This window comes from Sminthopsis crassicaudata, chromosome 4, assembly GCF_048593235.1.
Source record: "Sminthopsis crassicaudata isolate SCR6 chromosome 4, ASM4859323v1, whole genome shotgun sequence".
Lineage (NCBI taxonomy): Eukaryota > Metazoa > Chordata > Mammalia > Dasyuromorphia > Dasyuridae > Sminthopsis > Sminthopsis crassicaudata.
The window spans coordinates 163,405,802-163,429,266 of record NC_133620.1 but is presented as its reverse complement, the minus strand read 5'-3'; the positions used below and the strand labels follow the sequence as shown (position 1 = coordinate 163,429,266).

Sequence of the window (23,465 nt, the reverse complement as noted above, 5' to 3'; positions counted from 1 at the left end):
GTATTTTCCATTAAATTTAACCGAGCTTCATCGCTCTCTAGGACACTGTCATCCAACAATCCGCTTTTTAAGGAGAGAGTGTGATTGTGCCAGGGGGTAAATGGGATTCCCTAAAACACCCCCACCCCCACTTTCTGGAGGATGGATAGGAATGGATGGATAGATGGATGCGAACAGGTTTTGTTGACTTTTCTAGTAAACTTTTCCCTTATGAGGATTTATGCATTCCAGCGCCCGAGTGGAAGGAATGAAAGCACAGGATTGATTGCTATTGGGGCAAATCTCAAAGGGCCGAGAGTAACCTCAGGATTTTGCTGGCAGCTCACCTTTTGTCTTTAAACAAGGTCAGTACCTCCAGGGATTTAGCCCTAGTAGCCTAGCTCCCTGTCCCATCCTGGTGCTCCATCCTCGGTCAGCAGGGTTACTATTTGCTATGCTAAACTCCCGGGGTCCATGGATCGGTCCCCATGGGGGACTGGGAGAGGGAGTAGGGGTGCTTTTTACCTCTTGGAGCGGGAAGCTGCCGCCCAGCGCCGTCCGGACTGTTGTTGCAGTCACTCTCTGCCGCACTCATTTTCTGGCACAGCCGGTCAGGCTCCTCTGCGCTTTGAACAGGTACCATTGTCATGTCATCTCCAAGTTACAGTCTTTCCTCGGAGTGTGCAAGACCAGAACCTATCCTACCGACAGAAATGGAAGCAGTTACTTTCCCCATAGCAGCGTGGTATAAGAGACTGTGACAGGAGAAGGGGGAGGAGAAACAACTCAGGGGGAGGGAAGGGGGGGGGGGGGCTGGGGAACTTCAGACCCAGCCGGAGTGATTCGTGAACAACTTTTGTTTCTATTTCAGAAAGCTTTGCCCTTTCCAGTGACACAAGCTGTTGCTATTCTCAGCAGCCTATCACCGGCCAGGGGGTGGGCCATCCTTCGGAAGTGTTGCTCCGGCCTTTAAGCAAAGACTCGGAGGTAGGGGTTAATACACTTTTGCATGGAGGAGCTCTGACACATTCCTTGGACCGTGGCTCTGAAAGCCTCTTGTATCCCTTGCACCTTTGGAAAATACAGAGAGCAGACACAGAGAAGATTTAAATTCCATGCCTAAAGCGAGGCAGATGGTATCAGATCTTGCAGAATAAGGAACTAGTTATGCTAAGAGGCACCAGGGAGGGAAGGAGTTAGTCCAGGGACATTGAGCACCTTAAATAGAACACAAAAATCTCCATCCCAGTCCCCGAACCCATGCCCAGTTTTTTCCTCATGGTGACAGAGAAGCCATGTTCCAGAATAATAGACTCCTTTACTGTCTTTGTACCCTATTCACTTAGCAAGAGTGTCTGGTATATGATAGACATCTAATAAATACGTATTGATTGATTAATTTCTTTTCATATTTCTCTCTTTTCACCCCAGCTTCTCATCAAGTAATTTTGAAGTCCAGGAACAGCAGTCAGAAAGCACAAGGATTCTAGAGGATTTAAAGAAAGAAAGAAAAAAAAAACTCTGATAGTATTTTCATGTCAGATTAAAGCTAAGAAATACAATCCTTTTGTATCTAGTTACATCCAGTTTAGGTGGAGGGAAATCAGGAAGAAAAGGTCAAAGATGACATTTTAGAGTACTATTGGTAATGCCCCTGGTATGATGGATGAAAGATGGGATGAGATAGAAAATGAAGGAAAATGTAAATCACTTTAAACCAAATTAAAAACTCTTAGTTCAGGGCCTTAAACCTACTTAGTCCTAACATGTATTATGATGATTTAAAAAAAAAAAAAAGGCTGAAAATAAAGGCACAGAAAGTAGTATTTTTTTCATGATTCTAGATATCTGAATCTCTTGAGTAGTTCCAAATTCTTCTGAGATAAATTGTTATGAAATATGTTCCAAGAAAGTACTCTCTGGAGGCAGCATGGTGCTATGGAAAACAATGCTGTGTTTAGGAGAGAACCCAAGTTTGAACCCTGTCTCTGTCACTTAATGCCTATGATCTTTGGCAAGTCATCTGAATACTCTGATCCTCAGTTTCCACACCTATAAAATGAGCAGGCTAGACTATGACCCCTAAGATCCCTTCCATTTCTAAAACTATGGTTCCAAGGTCTATATTCATTCTTCCAGAACAAGAAAGGGTTGGTATGTATCTAACAATTGTTTACAAAGCACTTTTATAAGGTTTCACTTGATCCTCACAACACTCTTGTGAGGTTAAGTTGTGTAAGTATTATTATCCCAATTTTATAGAGGAAGACTATGAGGTCTAAAGAGATTGTGTAACTGCTTTAGTTCACACAGTCAAAAGAAGATTCATGGCATAGAAACAGGTCTCTCAACTTCTAATTCAATGTTCTTTTTATTTCGTCACATTGCCCCTATCTAGTACAATAAATAGGATAAGATTAAAATAGAATGGAGAGAAGGGGTTAGGAGATAATAATCATAGCTAAGTATAAAATTCCCAAGATGTTTCAATCATTCTCTGACATATATATGGTCAGAAGGATCCCTTTTCTGCACATAGGAAACAAGTACCCTTTATGGTTTACATGTTTGTAACTCATCCCCAGCCAGAGTCTCTAGCCTCAGACACAGACCAGCTCTGTGACCTTGAGCAAGTCACTTAACCTTTTTTGCCTCAGTAAGTTTAGCAAACTCAGTGAATATGCCTCAAATGTAAAATGAGCTAGAAAAGGAAACTGCAAACCACTCCAGTATCTCTGTCAAGAAAACCCCAAATGAAAGTCCTAAGAGTGGAACATAACTGAACAGCAACCAAAACCACAACCACCACAACAGGTCTCCACAGATATGGGTAAAAGATCCATACAAAAACTCAAGGTAGCAGATGTATAATACAGTGAAGAATCCTGAAGTCAGAATCCTTGGGCTCAAATCCTGTATCTGATGCTTTCACCTGGACTATTCAGGGGCAATTCACTTAAACTTTTTAAGCCTTAATTTCCTCAATTGCAAAATAAGGAGATTGAACTCCACAGCTTTTGATGTTCTTTTCAGTTCCAGGTCTATGATCCTAAAAAATGCACATTGGGGACAGAACAGCTTTTATTGATTTTTTTTGTTAAGAAATGTGTATTGAGTATAGAACAACTTTTATTTCACCCCATGAAGTATTAAAAATCCACACAAAAGAATCTCTTGTCCATAAACAAATGCAAAAAACACACAATAATTAATATATAAATAATTAATGCACTTTTCCTTACTCTTTTTTCTCACATAATCTTACACAATTTCCCTAAATATGACTTATAAGGCCAAATTTTCATTTGGACAGCCCACTGAAATAGAATCATACCTGGGAATGCTAGGTGAACAATCCCCTTCACTATACAAATCACTCACTGTAAAAGCAGGTTATAAAGTCCCAAGTCCCTTGCTTGTTTATTTCATTGCTTTTGGTCTCATGAAACTGCTCTGTTCAGCATGAGGAGCTGTGTGTGTGTGTGTATGTGTGTGTGTGTGTGTGTGTGTGTGTGTGTGTGTATTCCTCTTCTCTTTCCAAAAAGCATGTTTGTTCAGGAAATTTGCTATTCAGATAAGTCCCTTTCCCTAACGGGTAGATTGGGTGCTCTTACTCCCTGATTTGAGGTATCTGTAAAGCAATCTCTAAGTCTGGTACCTCTTGGAAAATTCTCCCTTCACTAGATAGATAAAAGATCAAATTTCATGAGTCTTGAACCTGCAATTACCAGTGAGGCAATTCACAAAGTTGGCACTGACCAGAAAAACCCCATCTATGTCTAGTAATCGAGTTTCTATTTTCATAATTCCTAGGAAATTTCCTTTTTTAACCAGGAGACAAGCATTCAGGAATAAAACTGTAAAATTCCCTTTTGAACTATGTGGATGAACATATGGCTACCTGTGCCAGAACTCTCTCCCTTAACACTTTAATAGTTCTTTATAGGGACGGAAGGGAAGATGGGCAGATGTTCTATATCACCTCTCAGGATCTCTCTACTGGGAAAAAAAAAGTAAAAAAGGAAAAGATTTGTATCAATGAAAATATCTTTTATAGGCCATCACAAAGGAGTAGCAGATCTAACAAGAATTCATCCTTTAGTTTATCTTGGTAATTCCTATCATTTAATTGCATTCTCCAGAAGGCACCAAAGGGTAATTCCATATCCTGAATAGCAGGGATTCTTAACGTTTTTGTGTGTCATAAATGCCAATAATAGTCTAGTAAAGCCTATGAAACCACTTCTCAGAATACTGGTTGTTGTCTACATTCATAACTAATAGAAATATTATATTTCATTTAAGGATTAGGGCCCATCCAAATTCATTAATGTTCACTCATTAAATTGGGTAATCTCACAAATCACCTCTTGCAACTACAAATTGCCCCCCCCAAAAGAGTTTACCTTTTAGTTCCCTATGGAGACATACAAGAATTATCCCCCCAGAGTACTAAACATGGACATGTATTTTTATTTATCTTGGATAAATTTACTGTACCTAGAGCTTATCACAATAACTCTTGGCCTACCATCTTAGATTCTAACTTATGTAGCAGAAAGAAATTTACAATAATTTTAGAAATTCTTTGAGCTCATCCAGAGAGTCATTAAGCATTTGTTAAATGCTTATTATGTATCTGGCATGAAACAAGGTATTGGGAACATACTAGCATTCTATTGGAGAAAAAACAATACGTACATATATAAATATACACAGAATGAATACAGGGTAATTTGGGGGAGTGGGAACAAATAGTTTAAAGATCAGAAAAGGTGAAAAAAAGTAGAGCTTGACGATTTGGAACAATGCTCAACAAGTTATCAAACTGTGCTTACCCTTTGATTCAGCAGTGTTACTACTGGGCTTATATCCCAAAGAGATCTTAAAGTAGGGAAAGGACCTGTATGTGCCAAAATGTTTGTGGTAGCCCTCTTTGTAGTGGCCAGAAACTGGAAACTGAGTGGATGCCCATCAATTGGAGAATGGTTAAATGAACTGTGGTATATGAATATTATGGAATATTATTTTTCTGTAAGAAATGACCAACAGGATGATTTCAGAAAGGCTTGGAGAGACTTACATGAACTGATGCTGAGTGAAATGAGCAGGACCAGGAGATCATTATATACTTCAACAATAATACTATATGATGATCAATTCAGATAGACGTGGCCCTCCTCAACAATGAGATGAAACAAATCAATTTCAATGGAATAGTAATGAATTGAATCAGCTACACCCAGTTAAAGAACTCAGGGAAATGAACCACTACCTAGCATTTCCAATCCCTTTATTTTTGTCTGCCTGCATTTTTTATTTCCTACAAAGGTTAATTGTACATCATTTCAAAGTCTGATTCTTTTTGTGCAGCAAAATAACTGTGTGGCCATGTGTACATATATTGTATTTAACATATACTTTAACATATTTAACATGTATTGATCTACCTGTCATCTGGGTGGGGAGGAGAAGGAGGGGAAAAATTGGAACAAAAGGTTTTGCAACTGTTAATGCTGAAGAATTACCCATGCATATATCTGGTAAATAAAAAGCTATAATAAAAAAGTGGATCTTAAGCTGAGTTTTGAAAGAAATAAGGGATTCTAAATGCCAGAGATAATTAAGAAATGAATTTAAGGTACAGACTGTGTAACTGTAAGTAATGGGTGAGTAGGAAAGGAGGACAAGTTGAGGAGAGCTAGATATGGAGCAGTGGTTTGGTTTCTGTTTGGTACGGATTTAAAATTCTTTATATTTCCTTGAATTGTTCCATATACACAAATATTTTTAGAGTGTCTGTTGGTCAGAAGAGGCTCAACAGATTGGAACCTAAATATTATTAGATTTCCAGGAACAATCTCTGAGTGCTAGATTCATCTCTAAATTTCAAAGTAAAATGAAAAAACATTCTGTCAAAATGCAACTGCAATGTGTTAAAATAAAAAGATATCAACCAGTTGTATTATAGTTAACTAACTCTGTGATTATTAAGGAATGTATTGTGTTATAGAATTTTTAAAATAAATTGCCTATAATCTGAAGGATAGTCAAGTGTTAAAAAACATAATTATAATTCTGTCTCCATTATTCTGTCTCCATTACTTGCTGGTTTTATAACTTTAGAAAAATCTGTGAACTTCTCTTCAGTTTATTCATCTATAAAATGAAAGGACTGATTTAATTTTTAACAAAATAGCAGTGTTATAGGTGGCATCTGAGACTAACTCCTAACTCCACCACTTTAGAGCAATGAAAAAAAAAAAGTGTCAATTTAAAGAATAAAAAACATCAAGATAAAGATATTAAAGGCTACTCCTCCCCCATCCCAATATAGATAATTACCATAAGGGGGAAAATTACATTTTAAATCATAGCTACATAGTTCCCACCTTAATTAAAGGATGGTTTTGTTCTCCATAATGTCAATCCAGACCTACTTCTGAGCCGTGATTGGCAGCATCTACCCTAATTCCTGAAATTTTCTCCAATATTATTTGAGTTGTGTCTTCAGAGTTGCTAATGATCTCTTAAACTGTTAAATCTAATAGTCTTTTCTTAATTTTCTTGACTTCTCTCACCCATACACCTCGAAATTGTCTTCTATCTAGTTTTTTTTTTTACACTGCTCTCTTCTGGTTTACTTTCTACCAAACTGATTGTTTCTTCTCTTTCTCTTTTTGTAGATTTTTATTCATCATGACCACTAACCATGGGGGTCCCCTAAAGCTCTGCCCTTCTTCTTTACAATTTCACTTGGTGAAATATGGTTTTAATTATCATCATCTCTAAGCAAATACCTACCAGATTTACTTGTCTTGTCTTAACCTTACTCCTGGCCTTTATAGCCTTGTGCTTCTAATTATCTATTAGATTTTAAACTGGATTTTTGTGAGATATCTTAAATTCAGCATGTTCAAAATCAATTTCTTTATTCATCCTAAATCCCACCTTTTGTAATATTCTCAAATATGTCCCTCTTTCTCTTATCTGACTGACACACCCTTGTATAGGCCCTCATCATTTTGCTCTTGCATTATTGTAATAGCATATTGGTTGACTTTCCTCAATTCTTTTCCTATTCTAGTTCAGCCTCTGTCAAGTTGATCACCCTAAAACACAGATTTAATTACCTCATATATATATCCCCATTCAATAAATTCCAGTGCCTTCTTATTGCCTCCAAGCCTAACCTGAATCCTTCCTGCCTTTCCAGGCTTTTCGCACTATACTTTTCTCCTTCCTAGAGTATATACTCTTCTATCCAATACACTGATGTTGCTATTTCTCAAACACAAAACTCTATTTCTTGACTAAGTATTCTCATGGTTGGTCTCCCATGCCTGGAATAATATCTCTCTTTATCTCCACCTCCTACCTTTCTTTCAAGCCTCAGCTTCAAATATTTTCTGCAAAAAGTCTTTTCTATTCCCTTTTAATCTTAGTATTTATTCTTTGAGAATTTACCCTGTATATATCTTATTTGTATGCTTATTTGTTGTCATCCCTATTAGGCTTTGAGCTCCTTGAGATCAAAAACTGTCTTAACTTTTTTTATATCCCATAGTACTTAGCACAATGGCTTTAAGACAGTAGGTGCTTAACCAAATCAGTTCCAATAGAGCAGTAATGAATTGAACCAGCTACACCCATGGAAAGAAGTCTGGGAGATGACTATGAACCACTACATAGAATTCCCAATCCCTCTATTTTTGTCCACCTGCATTTTTTATTTCCTTCACAGGCTAATTGTACACTATTTCAAAGTCCGATTATTTTTGTACAGCAAAATAACTCTTTGAACATGTATACATATATGGTATTTAATTTATACTTTAACATATTTAACATGTATTGATCAACTTGCCATTTGGGGAAGGGGGGGGAAGGAGGGGAAAAATTGGAACAAAAGTTTGGCAATTGTCAATGCTGTAAAATTACCTATGCATATATCTTGTAAATAAAAAGCTATAATAATAAAAAAAGACAGTGGGCACTTAATAAATACTAGTTTGTGGACTGACCAAGCTGACCCATAAAAGTTCTCCCATACCAGTGTAATCCAAATTTTGAATAATTTTGATTCCCTAAACGCTTTAACTAGAGAAAAGTAGTGAACTCATCCAATACCATAAATTAAAAAACAAAATAAAACAAAATAGGAAACTATGGATGGGGAAGAGGAATGATAAGGTATGACTTTGTAGAGAATAAAAAGGACTTCCATGGGAATACAAAAGGAAGATTGTCTCTTTTTGGAGATGATATGCATCAGTGATTAAACCAGATCTTCACATTCATGTCACAAAAGTATTGAATTTGTCAGTAGAAAGAGTTAGGCAGTGAACAGGAAAATGATTTGGAAAATAAGAGCATGGCGGGTATAAATACTAAGAAAAAATATATATTGGTCCATCCCCTATTTTGGATAAAATTACACTAAAACTGATTAAAAGTAAATAAGCAATCAGCACAGAAAAATACAGTGAAGAAGGGGAAACAGGGAGGGGGGGATTAGAGATCTATGACTTTATGATATAATAGAGCTGTTACTCAAAATTCCCTGATGAAAAAGGTATGTATGGCAATAAATTTGATGGGCCCTCAAGATAATACAATTTATCATTGGCAAGAAATTGCAAAATATTTCAGAAGAAAAATGAAATAGTTAAATGAAAAAATAAGAATTAAAGTAGAAATCAGAGATCAAAAAGAAAAAAATCCACCAGACAAATAGAAGACTAGGCAATTCAGCACATAGAAACATAAATACAAAGCTCGAAGGGACCAAAGAGGCTATCTAGTCCAACCTACATATTTTACACGTGAGGAAACTGAGGTCCAGGAAATGTAAGTAAGCACCTACTGTCACACAGGTCATCAGAGGTGGGACAGAGAAACTCTCCAGAAAAATAAAATGACCTAAAAATTATAGAGCCTTAAAATAATTTGACTGCTTAAAATAAAATAACAACATTGAAAGAACAAATATGTATGACCATAAAATGGTCAACTTTGAAAATAAAATGAAGTAACATAATAAGTATCATAGAAGTCAAAAAACATGATGAATTAAAAAGCCTGACAAAAGTTTGGTATTTCAGGAAATAATATGAGAAAACTTCTGGGAGGGTAGGTAGCACAGCTAGATGGTACAGTGAACAGAGTACTGACCCTGGAGTGAGGAGGATTTGACTTCAAATCTGGCCTCAGACACTTAACATTTATTAGCTGTGTGACCCTGAGCAAGTCACTTAACCCCAATTCTTCCCCCTGCCAAAAGCCAGAAGTCTTTCCAGAAATATTTTTCAAAAAATAAGAATTCCTAGGAGAGTAGAAAGTCTAATTAATTCATCAAGAAATGTTTGTTATCTCTATTCAGTCAACATCCCAATTCATGCTCTTATCATTTTTACTTACGTTATTACATCAACTGCCAAATTTACCCCCCTGCCTCATGTTTTCCCTCTCCAATTTATCCTTCATTTTGCTGCCAAAGTGATTTTCCTGAATTGTCTTGGAAGATTCTGTAGCTCACCTAGCGAGATAAAGTACTGGACACTGAGGTCCTTTCTTAAGCTAACCTGCCAAGAATTCAAACTCTACTACAGAGAGCACAAATCTAAAGGGCTGGTCATATTGCTCAAATGCCAGATGTACATAAGACTATTATGACATAAGAATAAAAGACTATCTTCCAAAGAACTCATGAAAGGCAGATATTCATATGGTAGTCAGAAGTGTTAGAAGGAGATTCTCAAGATCTCTCTGAAGAACTTTAGAAGCAGTTGTAAGATACGGGAGATGCTGGCAAAGGACCACCCAACATGGTACTGTTCTGTATGAGCAAACCATAATTGCAGTAGCTCAAAAGAAATGTGAGATATACAAATGTGAGATAGGGGCTCTTTGTGCCAGACTGATGGCAGAGCCTTCCAAGCCTGTATTAGTCTGATTGGTCACAGTCAAACACATTATATTTTGACCCCAAAATAGTGAGGTCATTTTGGTTCTTTTTGAGAATGAAAGACAATCAACCAGCCAAAATAATTTTCCTAAAACACATGACTAACAGTATTAGTCTTATGGTTCTCCATTAACTCTAAGATCAAACGTAAACTCCTCTTTTTGACATATAAAGTTCTCTCTATTGCTTTTTCAATTTTCTTATATTATTCCCCTGCACCCTGGTTAGGGGACTAGATCACTTTGAAAGTATTCTTCATAGTAAAAATTCGTTGCTTTTGATTCTTGGTATGGTCAAAATTTGATTTTACCACAACTATGGAAAAGTTGTTTTGAGTTACTATGGTTATTATAACTTTTTAGAATGATTTATGTTTCTATCATTTTCAAAGTATCTCAAGTATTTCTAAAAGGCAAAATATTATGGGAGATTACAACAGGGTTATAATTAACTTGCTTCTTTGCTGTTCCTCATACATGACACTACACCTTCTACCTGTTTTGTTACATTGGGTATGATGTTCTCCTTTGCCATTGCCACCTTTTGTAATCTGATTTCAACTCAAGCACAACTTCTGAATATAAACTTTCTTGGTCTCCTTAGCTGTTTCTACTAAGTTTATTTTTTTATCTTATTTTATATGTGTTGTGCATGTATACACACACACACACACACACACAAATCACATACAAAGGAAAGCAGGTGTGGAAGGGTGTGGGTGTGGTGGGATGAATATATTTCTTTAACTTTTACTTTTATAAGGGAGAAATTTTCATTTTAAACCCAAACCACTAAAAATAATTGTCTGATGATGATTCCAAAGTTAAATTAAGCTTGCTCAGTTAGTTCCTCATAGCTTGCCACTATAACTACCTTGTTCTTTATTTCTAGTAATATCTGAATCCCTAAATTGCAAGCCAAGTATGTGTAATCCAGTATCATTCACCCAGACTCAAGCTTGTACACATACACACACATACATACACACACAATCCCTTTCCCTGGCAGTGCTAACCTTACATTCAGCTCTCACTGATCAAGTTTTTGCTCTCTTTTGGCTAAATAAATAAATAATTTTCTAACTTATCTTCTTTCTATTTTTAAGCCTTGAATTATATATTCATATAGCTTGGCATTTCAACAAGCCAATGGAATTTTATACTAGGTAAATGAGATCTGAATTGATAAATTTATCCACATGGCTACACAGAAGCAGAAATAAATGGCTTTCCTTGGAAAGGAAGAAGTTAAGAGGGTTCCCTGGATTTGTTCCTTGGATGAGTTCCACTGCCTTGGAGTTACAGTTGCCTGGCTTTGGTCTTTGTGTCTCAGCATAGGATCAGTATAGATCTTCTGATAAGTTATCATGATTTATCTCTTGGCCAGTTGCCCGGTATCACAATTTGTCCTCTAGTCCCTTTTTTCTTGTTGTTTTGGCTCTTGAGGCTACTCTTGCCACTTCCCACTTCTTTTAAAAATGAAGACAGGATCAGGGAACCCTCTCTCCAATGTGTATACATTGGGCTTATGCATTTATGTGTAGTTATACATATGTGTGTTTGTGTGTGCACATATTTACATATATGATGTCTATAGTTCATATAAACCTATATGTATTGCAAATATATGGATATTGTGAATATGCATGATACACACACATATATAGATACAGATATGCATTGTATTTATGTATGTAACATAAGCATATTTACATATAATTCATAAACATATAATCACATCCATTTGTATATGCACATATATGTGTGTTTATATATGTACTACAATACATGTAAGTATTCAATGCATGATTTTCATACATAATAACCATATGTACCTATATGTACAATGATATATATACATATATGTGCATATATATGGTGTATAATATGTGGCTACTTAATATACACATATAGACACACATTTTATATAGGTATATATATGTGTATATATATATACATATATATATCACATACACAGAATTATGAATCTATAATACGAGAGAAAGAATAAATCTACAAATTGACCATGAAATTTAAAAAATTAGGAAAAAATAAGCTGAAGAGTCTCTAGAGGAAGGTAATCAGGATAGTGAAGATCTTTGAGTTTATAACATACTGAGAATCATTTGAAAGTATTAGATATATTAGTATGGAAAAAAATTCAGGGAATGTGATAACTATTTTTAAGAACTTGAAGGGCTCTCATAGGATATGTATGTGTATGTATATACATACATATGTGCATATATATTCCTTTATATATATATATACATATGTATACACACATGTTAATTCCATGCAAGTTCCTTAAGAAAGGGATCTGTTTTTGTTTGTATTTGCATTCAAATATATATAACAGTGCACTGGCACATAATAGTCATTCAATTAATAATTGCGTAATTATTTTATTGATAAAAGGATTTTTATGGATTGAGGATGGGAATGATGTAGTTAACAGGAAGAGACAATAATATTGGATAACTCTGCCTTTTAGGTACATCTTCTAAAAACAATTTTATTAAATTATACTAATTCTAAACATATCTACTTAGAGAAATAGAGATATCAAAAAATGGACAGTTCCTCTCTTGTCTGATGATGATTCCAAAGTTAAATTAAGCTTGCTCAGTTAGTTCCTCATAGCTTGCCACTATAACTACCTTGGTTCTTTATTTCTAGTAATATCTGAATCCCTAAATTGCAAGCCAAGTATGTGTAATCCAGTATCATTCACCCAGACTCATGCTTGTACACACACACACACACACACACACACACACACACACACACACACATGCACACACAATCCCTTTCCCTGGCAGTGCTAACCTTAAATTCAGCTCTCATTGATCAAGTTTTTGCTCTCTTTTGGCTAAATAAATAAATAAATAAATGATTTTCTAACTTATCTTCTTTCTATTTTTATATGATATGCAATATTTTCAAAGAGGTAAAATTCTACAGCCATGATTGAGTAAAGGTTCAGAGTTCAGCTAACAATTTGATTCATTCCCCAAACCTCCAATATTTAACTTTTTATATACCCTAGAGAATAATTTTCCTAAAACCATTCAATTTTGCTTTGATCACTTCCTTTGAAGGATCTCCTTTCTACTTTGTCAAGACAAACTCAAGGAAAACTTCAATTAAATAACCTCTTTAGGGAAAAAAGTTTTTGGGCTTCCTCAGGAGGGAAGTGAGGGTAGGTTAGAAATTGATTAATCCTATGATAATAATATAGTTTTTAAAAATAGCATTGCAAATCATTATTTATAATTCATTTCACTTTTTTATTCAAGAGGCATCAAATCAAGATAATAAATAAATGCTTTCTTAATATTTATAAAAGAGTCAGCAGAAATGACCTTATTGTTTCCAAAACAGAACTTTTAAAATCAACTTTATAAAAATGTATAAGTAAACAAAATGTTCTTTCCAAAATCTAATGAGTACTACTACTTTCCTAAGAAAGAAGGAACTCTTTGGGTATAAATGATTAGTGGTTGAACTAAAAGGTTCCCTCAAAAAAATATTGAGTACAACATATTCATAGCAGTATTTTCTTAGAAATTTTCTCTAATGTAAACAGCATTTATTATTATTTGCAGAATAATTTCTATGATAAAGTTTATCTACTAAATTGTCATGTTTACATTTACTAGGTAATTGATTAATTTAAGGAAACACATTTCTGAGTGTAGTCTCTGATCTACTAAATTGAAAGGGAGAAAAAAATGATGTGTCCAAGGAAAAGGAGTCACTGAAGTGGGAAGTTGAATATCTATTTCCTGTTTTAGTCATTAAATTTAGTGGATGTCTCATCTTCTATACCAAGGAATAGACCTGTTTTTATATGGTCTATGAACTTAGAGTAATTTTTACATTTTAATGCAACAAAACTTTATTTTAAAGGAAAAAAAAATCAAACATTCTTAGCTCTCTGTACAAAAAAAAAAAACCAAGCCACTTTGCCAGTCATTGTTCTAAATTATTTTTCCCATTTCCTTCTATTCAAAATTACTTCACTTTAGTTTTTCTCTTCCTCAGTAATCTTTCTTCCTTTCACATTATTCACATAATCATGAATTATTAAATAAAACATTTATATACTATAGTAATAGGTAACTAAGAAGATATAGTAAAGATAGATTTATAAAATAATTTACATTTCTATAGCATTTTAAGGGTCACAAATATACTTTAAGTAATCATTCAAAACAATCATACAGATCAAGTAGTATGGTCAGTATCCCTTTCACAAAGATTAGACTTCTAGCTAGAAGGGATAGTAAAGGTTATCAAACTCAACCTCTTTCATTTTACAGACAAGGAAATTGGATCCTAGTGAAGATAGTAAGTGGTAGAGTCAGGTTTCACACTTATTTAGGTTCTGTGATTACAGTCATTACTTTTTCTACACATTAAATAAGAAAATTGAGGCTTTAGTTAAGTGACTTAACAAGTTAAGTGAGTTAAGTAACTTGTTCATAATGACTTGGATAATGAATTAAAGCTTTGACATGAAGTAATTCTCATTCTCAATCCAGTGGTCTTTACCTCAAATGGCTGAGAAATTGTTTTAGATAAGTTTTCCAGCATTTGAAAAATTAAAGGCTAAAACTTTAACCACCTTCCCCAAATACGTATTTATACACCTCTGTTTTCTAATATAGATACAGAATGGTATTTGACCTTTTCTTGAGGATCAAGGACTACAGAATCATAGTGTTGGTCTCTGTCCCTGAGAGGTATTTTTCTTTTGGTGATGAGAAAAAGGAGATTTCTTCCTTCCTTTCCCCAATTAATTGTGTTAATTAATTAACACTGGCTTTCAGACAAATAACTATCATCAAGGTGAAGGATCACTCTATTAGGGGGAACTCTGGCAAGAATCTTGACTAGGCAATGACTAAGAGAGAGAACTTCACCTTCTGTGATTGTCACAGGACAATCTATTCCTTTACCTTTGTAGAGATGGATAATGGAGGCATCCTTGAAATCCTGAGAGACAGTCTGGTTTGTTGAGAATACTGTAGAAGTGTTCAGCTATCTCTCTAAGATTATGTCCTTACCACTAATCAATGTGGCTTTGTCAGCATTGGGAAGTTGAGACATCTCTTAAGTCTTTGTCGGGTAACTAGCCTCTAGGGTGTCCAAAAAGGGGGGGAGGGGCTTTGGATTGTTACTATCAGCAATAAAACAATTTTATCTGTCTTCTTATTAAGCCAGGAATCTTTCTAAATGTCATTTATTTTTGATGAAAATAAATTCTACTTTATTAAAGATGAATGAACTATCCTTCTGGTAACCCTGAGGAGTTTTAACATTTAACAGCTTTTTTAATTTCCTCATCATTTTGATCAAATCATTCCTGATGTGTGTGAGTATTCTGACCCAGACAAGCAAATATAGTGCTGTACACCAAATCTCTTTTTTAAAAATACTTTTACTTTATAGCAACCTCTTGATAGTCCTTTCTTTTTTACAATAGGTTTTTTTAAATTTTTCAGAATACATGAAAAGATAGTTTTCATCATTCATCTCTACAAAACCTGTGTTCCTAATTTTTCTCCCTCCCTCCCATCTTTCCCCTTCCCTAGACAGCTAGCAATCCAATATAGGTTAAACATGTGCAATTCTTCTAAACATGTATCATGCTGCACAAGAAAAATCATATCAGAAAGGGAAAAAAAAGGAAAAAGAAAAAATAAGCAAGCAAGCAAACAACAAAAAGGTGAAAATACTATGTTGTGATCCACATTCGGTCCCCATAGTCTCTTTTCTAGATGCAGATGGCTCTCTCCATCACAAGTCTATTGGGATTGACCTAAATCACCTCATTGTTGAAAACAGCCAAGTCCATCACAGTTGATCATCACATAATCTTGTTACTGTGTACAACAAATCTCTGAAAGCTAACCACTCCTTTTCCACTCTACTGTTGCCAACTGTGTGTTGGCTCAACAATTCCTCTAAATTAGCAACAAACCGTTCCCTTTCAGAGAAGCCTTCTAATCTGTTGACATTAATTCTTCTAGTAGTCTTTTTATCTTGGGGTCACTGCTTTTGTTGAATGTGAATATTCAGCTAGGAAAGGATAAGTCTATTAACAGTTCAACATTCTGTGCCACATTATTTTTGTCATTCTCACAGCCTGACTGCCTCTTCTCCTTCAAATCACATTGTCTATTAAACACTAATGTTTGCTGCGAGGATGCATCGATGAAGTTTTATTGCATTTTGGTAAATGAAGGACTATATTGGTGATGAGAAGCCATGAGATGCACAAGTCTTCAGTAGTAAGAAAACATTAGTATTGCTGTTTCCAGCTCCCTTTCTCCCAAGGACACCATGCCATTTTGGTTGTTTGAACCTATTCTAGCATTAAAGTTATCCAGAATTATAATGCAAACTTGTTGTGGCAATTCAGGAAATAACCCACAGGAAATAAGAATTAGAAGTGAAGACAAAAAGAGAGTTGGTTGTGAGAGAAAATAGGATAAATGAAACTAGTATCCTTTTGGGTTTTGGATTTATAGGTTTTTAAAAATCAGGATCATGTCAGAAGATTTCGATGAACTGATGCCAAGCAAAATAGGAAGAACCAAAACAATATATACAAAGATTGCAACAGTGCAAATTTTAAAATCAGTAAAAGGAAATGGAACTCTGAGTAATGGAAAGATGGATCAATGAGAGTCCTGATGATAAAATAATAGAGAGCTCCTTCTCTCTCAAGGAAGAAGGTGGCACAGAGCTGGGCCTAGAGTCAAGAAGTCCTGAGTTCAAATTTGACCAAAGATACTTATTAACTATGAACTTCAGGCAAATAACTTAAATTTTGTTTTTAATTGTATAATGGGAATAATAATTGTACTTACCTCCCAGAGCAGCAGTGAGGATAAAATGAAGTGCTATTTGAGATTTCCATCCTTCTTTGAAGGAAAAATTGCCAGACAAAATTTCTGTTTCAGATTTTTTTTCCATTTTTTTCTTTGTCACAAGAAAAAGTTCCCTAGGAAGAGCAAATGACAGTTCTGTAAAGACAAAGGGCATCAGAGTTGTGAACTGTTTTAAAGAAGTAAAGATTTTTGATAGTATAAATTTTGTGAAGTAAAAATTTGCTATAGTCCATCCATTAGGAAACTAAGGTCTAGACTGCAATGATCCCCTTCTTTGAGCAACAAGATCTACTGCTTCTATTCTTTGTTAGTGAAAAAATTACCTTCTTCTTGAAATATTTGGAAAGCTTTTCAAATAGATTTCAGTCTAATTATATATCCAAATCCTACTCAGAAAAAAAAATCATGTTAGCAAAATAATTATATACAGTAGGAAATCTTAGTCTCTTTCTCTCACTTTCTTTATATTTAGATATAGATAGATAGATAGATTTGGATATATAGATATACACATAATATATATGATAATATACATGTATACACATATACACATACATACATACACACACATTTTCTCTCTGGAATCATTCAGTCTTTCTTCAATTGTATATTTTTGTGATTCCATTTAGGATTTTCTTGCAAAGATACTGGAGTGGTTTGACATTTCTTTCTCCAGTTCATTTTGTAGGTGAGGAAAATGAGACAAGCAGTATTAATTGACTTGCCCAGGGTCATATAGGTAGTGTCTGAAGTTGGAGACTAGGCAAGACCTCATGCTGCATAGATAAAGTTCTTTCTCCCTAGCAGCTGCATTCCAAGTGAAGTTATCCCATTCTCTTATCATTCTTCGTATTTGATGCAATAATTTCTAGTCATAGTTTTAGCTACTTTAATTTCCTTGAAAGTGGAGTATATGGACTTTATAACAGCTATTTTCATCTGATTCAGATTGTATTGTGTTTTGTTTTTTTAATTCTGGGCTGAAGCTATTTGAATAGATTGAGATTACTTTTTACCTAACTGCTGGTAGATACCTGGACATTAATTTAGCAGAGATATCTTTATCACAGAAACAATTTCCCCTATGTTTTCCCCAAATCTAAATATATCTCAATAAATCTTTTTCTAGTAAAGATTCCATGGATTCCAAAGAGCTGTTTACAGCAATTTTTAAAAGACTATTTCAAATTTCTTTAGCTGGGCATTAACTCAAGCAGCAAACAGTATCCCTGGGAACCAGGGTCTCCATGATTGCCTAACTACATTTCTCTGTTTGCTCCACAGCTAGCATCAAATTACAAGGGCACAGTTAGGCTCTTTAAGTAAAAGAGTTGCCAGGTTCCTGTACCATGACTAGGAATATTATTAAGAATATTTGAGAACCTTCACTGTTTGCTTGGTTTCAGAATCTGGAAAATGAAATAGGAAAATAAGATTATATGTGATGGCTCATGAAGTTTCCTCTAACTCTAAATCTATGATCCTATGAATCTTACATACTATATACAGGGGGAGGTGAAAAGAAACAAATGAAGCAAAAGCTTCAATACATCATCCATTAAGTACCCAATATGTATGAAGCAATATTGCATAAGGTTTAGAAGATTGATTTTAGAGACAGAAAGACCTAAGTCTCAGTGCTTCTTGTATCACATACTAACTCTATGACCTTGGAAAACTCAATTAGCCTTTCAATGCTCTAAGTAGCTTTCTAAGATTATTCTAAGTAGCTATCTAAGATTCTTAGATTATCTGTAAGTTGCAGATGAGACTAATATGCTTTGGTAGATATATCTTTTTGTCATGAAGAATTTCTCCTATAGCAATGAAATCATAGGTTCATTCTACAAATATTTCAATTTCTATACTAGACACTGGGAGGAGATTCATAGATAAATCAGACTTCTATGTTTACTTCCTATAGGTTTAAGTCTAAAACAATTCCATTTCACTTCTTTTTTGTAGAACTCTTTTTTGTAGAATTTTTCCTACTGAGTTTTGGCTCCCAGATTGACCAGAATTTTATAAATCCAATAGATCAAATGTTCGCCTAGTTTTCTGATCTTCAAATCAAAGGACACCTACATTATCACAGATAAAACAATTTCTATTCTATTTCTAAAACTATTAGAGATGAGTACTCCAAGGTAATTTTATGGCCAAGAAGTCATTAAATACCTCTTATGAGGTGTGTAAGTGAACTCTCTCCAACTGAAAATGAAGCTTATTTATTCTGTTTCTAACCTCTATGATGACTAAATATTGTTTTTCTCACAATAGACAACATATTTAATCCTTTGCCTTTCCCAGGTAGATCTCCCCATTCATTTATAACGTCTATACCTGGGATTAGAGACAAGATGATAGAGAGAAATTGCCTAAACTCTTCCCAGTTTCCCTCAGAAACCATTTTAAATCAAGTCTCAAAGAATTCTGGAGTGACAAAATCCACAAAAAGACAGAGTGAAACAATTTTCCTGCCCAAGATAACTTGGAAGGATTTCAGAGGAATATAGCCCAGTGCAGGCAATATTCAGGTGAGACTATAGAAGGCTCTGAACTACAGCACATATCAACAACGGATTCTCTATAGCTCTAGCTTAAGAGAGCAGTGTCTAAGCAAAGTAACTGTGAGACCTCCAGCCCCAGTGTAGCAGGCAAACTGCCAGTCCTGGAACCCAGGACACAACACAATAGGCAGAGCAACCTAGCATAGTGGGCAAGTCACCAGCCCCACATGCCCCAACACAGAAAACCAGTGACAAGTTCCCTGACTCCCCTGTGCAAGAAGCTTGGGACAATATCCTCTTTGTCCCAAGTACAGAACTCAACTTTAAAAATCACGAAATAGGCTAAAAGATGAATAAGAAACAGAAAATTGCCAAGCCACAATGGCAACAGGGAAGGAAGACAACACTATCAAAATGCCTACATACGAAGCCTCAAAGGGCAATATGAATTAGTCCCAAGCTGAAAAAAAGTCCTGTTGGAAGAGTTCAAAAAGAATTTTAAAACCCAAATAAGAGAAGTAGAAGCAAATTGTGGAAAAGAAATGAAAGCTATATAGGAAAATTATGGGGGGAAAGAGTCAAAATTTGGAAAAGGAAGGATAAAAATTGTCTGAAGAAAACAACTCCTTAAAAAATAGAATTGTCAAAAAGGAAAAAAAAATCACCGAAGAAAATAAATCCTTTAAAAATAGACCAAATGAAAAATGAGGTACAAAAGCTAACTGAAGAAAATAAATCCTTAAAAACTAGAATTGGGCAAATAGAAGTTAATGATTATATGAGATACCACGAATCAAACAAAATCAAAAGAATGAAAAAAAGAATGTAAAATATCTTCTTGGAAAAAAACAACTGACCTGGAACAGAAAAGATAAATTAAGAATTATTGAACAACCTAAATGCCTCAAAAAAAAAAATTAAGGAAAACTTCCCTGATGAAATCAGAGGGTAAAATAGTCAATGAAAGAAGAAAAAGATTCCAAAATGAAAACTCCAATGAATATTGTATCCAAACTCCAGAATTATTGGGTCAAGCAGAAAATAATGCAAGCAACCAGGGAAAAAAAAATCAAATATCAAGGAGTCACAGTCAGGATTAGATAGAACATAGCAGCTTCTACATTAAAGAATCAGAGGACTTAGAATATGAGATTATGGAAGGCAAAAGAGCTTGGATTGCAACTGAGAATCAACTACCCAGAAAAAAATGAACATAATCTTTTAGAGGGAAAATGTATGTTCAATGATATAGGGGCCTCAAATTTTTATGATGAAAAGAACAGAGCTGAACAGAAAATTTCATCTTCAAATGCAAGACTCAAGAGAAGCATAAAAATGTAGAGAGGAAAGGAAAAAACAACAACAACATGGTATTCAATAAGATTAAACTGTTTATCCCTACTTGTAGGAAAATGATACTTGTAACTTTTAAGAATTACATTTCTCTTAGGACAGTTAGGAATATACTTAGACAGAGGGTATGTTGACTTTATTGTGATGAGAAAAAAATTAAAGGGTTAAAAGAAAAGAATGCACTGGGAGAAGAGGAAAGGGAAAATAGAATGGGGTAAATTATATCACATGAAGAGGCCTGAAAGATCTATTATAGTAGAGGGGAAAAAAAGATGGGTGGAGGTTAGCATACATACTCAGTTCAGGAGAGAAATTTATTTCATCCTATGGGAAGTAGGAAGTGAAAGGGGAAGAAAAGAGGGGGAGTGAATGAAGGGAGGGGGAGCTAGTGATGAGAAACAAAACACTGGTAAGGAAGAACAAAGTGAAAAGAGAAAAAAAAAGTATAAAAAAGGAGGGGGGAGTAGTATGGAGGCAAATACACAATTAGTGGTCATAAATGTGAATATGAATCCCATAAAATGAAAGTGAATAGTAGAGTGGATTAAAAGCCAGAATCCTACAATATGTTGTTTTCAAGAAACACATTTGAAGCAGAGTCATACATGGAGTAAAAGTAAAAGGCTAGAGAAGAATATGGTATGCTCTCAATGAAGTTAAAAAAAAAAATCAATCACAACCCAGATCTAAAACAAAACAAAAGCAAAAATAGATCTAATTAAAAGAGACAAGGGAAAAAAAGTATCTTGCTAAAAAATTGTATCAGACAATAGAGCAATATTGATACTAAACATATATACATTAATGATTTAGCATCCAAAGTTTTGGAGAACTTAAATGAGTTGTAGGAGGAAATATATAGCAAAAGGGGACCTCAGCCTCCCCTTCTCTAAACTAGATAAATCTAATCATAAAATAAACAAAAAAGAAACTTCCTATATTTGAAACACACACACACACACACACACACACACACACACACACACACACAGACATATATATATATATATATATATTTAAAAGGAATAACAGGTTATAAATAATAGATTTTCAGTTTCATGTACAATTATCTTTAAAAAAATAAATTTTTATTTTATTCCATAAGTTAAAAATAAAATAATTTTTTTTTTTAAAAAGAAACTTTGACTTGTTGCTTGGGAGCTTCCTGACCTGTTGTCTAGAAAGGATCATGTACTTGATGCTCTGCTCCAATTAAAATATTTGGGGGATATAGCAAAGATAGATAGGCACTGCCCAGCATATTAAAAACAGCTCCACAAGCCATGAGGATTGTACTGGAAACTGTTGAGTTTTTTTTTCAGGTGCAATTTCAAATGTTAATTCTGAAATAACTTGTTTCTATTTTAAAGAACTCCAATTTCCCCCCCGTAGATCATACATAACAGCCTATGAAATTACATGTGACACTTTTTTTCTAAGAATTCCTAAGTTTTTATTTTGAAAACAGGTAAGAGTAAGGGGCCATTTTTAATTGAAGGGCTCTAAGTTCTGGAATTCCTGGACTTTACCCTTCTGACAATGATTTTGTCTAGACAAAGTAAGGGTTACTTCTTTTTTTTAAGACCTTATCCCTTGTAATTAAAGTGGAACAACAGGGAAGAATCAGTGGGTAATAGCTGGGGATGAACTGCTTGTGGTTCTTTCCCTCAAAATACAACTCAGAAGCAACTTAGGGGGGGTGTCAAAATCTATTTTTTTAAAGATATAGTTGAACCTGATTATAACAGCACCATTCAAAGGCATCTCTGGCTACCTCCATGCATTTTGTGGGTGTGTTTGTACATCATGCTTATATTGGCAGGAAGTACATGTAAGTTGGCTGGCATACTCAAGTCATTATTTATTTATATGTCACCAAAACATTTTTTTCTTCTTTTCTCATCCCCAGTAGAAATAAGTTGGTGCATATCTAAGCAAGGATATAATCAGGAAAAAAATTAATTCTATTATGTAAAGGGCTAGAACTGAGCAATGCACTTGGATAATGAAGCACGTGAGACTAATTGCCATTTGGACGGTTCCCTATTAACTTGTTTGAAGGTTGACCCTCCCCAGCTGTTCTGTGCTGACTTGATTGGTGGGACAAAGAGGGGGAAGTGATTTGTGTGGGAGGAGTAAGAGAAACTTGGGTGGTGGAACTCATGCTCACTTGCACTCGTGACCTGGCGTTGGAGGTGACGGTAAAGACCTAGAATAAAGACATTTAGTGATCCTGACTCCTGCTGATTTCTGGGAAGATAGAGTTCCAGCACTATTAGTTCTTCAAACTTAAATTATAGGGATAGTGTTACTGAAGACAAATTTCTTGCTTGAAAACATCAATTTGATTTAGCAAAACTAAAGATTTAAGTGTCCATAATATGTAGATAACACTATGCCAGGTACTAGATATAAAAAGACAAATTAAAACCCAGTCCCTATCCAAAAGGAGTTTACAATCTGGAAGAACTGATGGGAAGAGGCAGGATAGAATATGTAAAGAAGAGATCCAGAAAAATTTCTCTAATAAATTTAAGAAAAGATGGATGACTTTTAGTTGGCAGAAATCAAGGAAAACTTCTTGTAAGAAATGGCAGCTGGACTGAGCCTTGAAGTAAGAGAAGAATTTCAAAAGGCAGAAATTTAGAAACAGTTTGGGCAATGACATATGGAAATACATGGAGGCTGAAAAAGAGCAAAGTGAAATAGTGGAATAGCTAAGTAGGAACATTTGACTTGAAAGTAGAATGACTAG

The 23,465-nt window shown here is 34.8% G+C and overlaps 1 protein-coding gene across 2 annotated transcripts in view; it reads right to left on the bottom strand.

The window, feature by feature from the left end:
• The window catches only part of SLC2A12 (solute carrier family 2 member 12), an 89,819-nt gene that overhangs the window by 54,366 nt on the left and 11,988 nt on the right, over window positions 1-23,465 (bottom strand). The window contains exons 2-3 of one of the 2 annotated variants that reach the window (XM_074309786.1): window positions 16,827-16,960; window positions 505-680 (exon numbers count right to left, since the gene is read on the bottom strand). In XM_074309786.1, the coding sequence (XP_074165887.1) occupies window positions 505-628 (124 nt within the window). In that variant the 5' untranslated portion in view covers window positions 629-680; window positions 16,827-16,960. Of the gene's footprint in view, window positions 1-504; window positions 848-16,826; window positions 16,961-23,465 lie in introns of those variants that run through there. The other variant, XM_074309787.1, reaches the window with a different exon arrangement.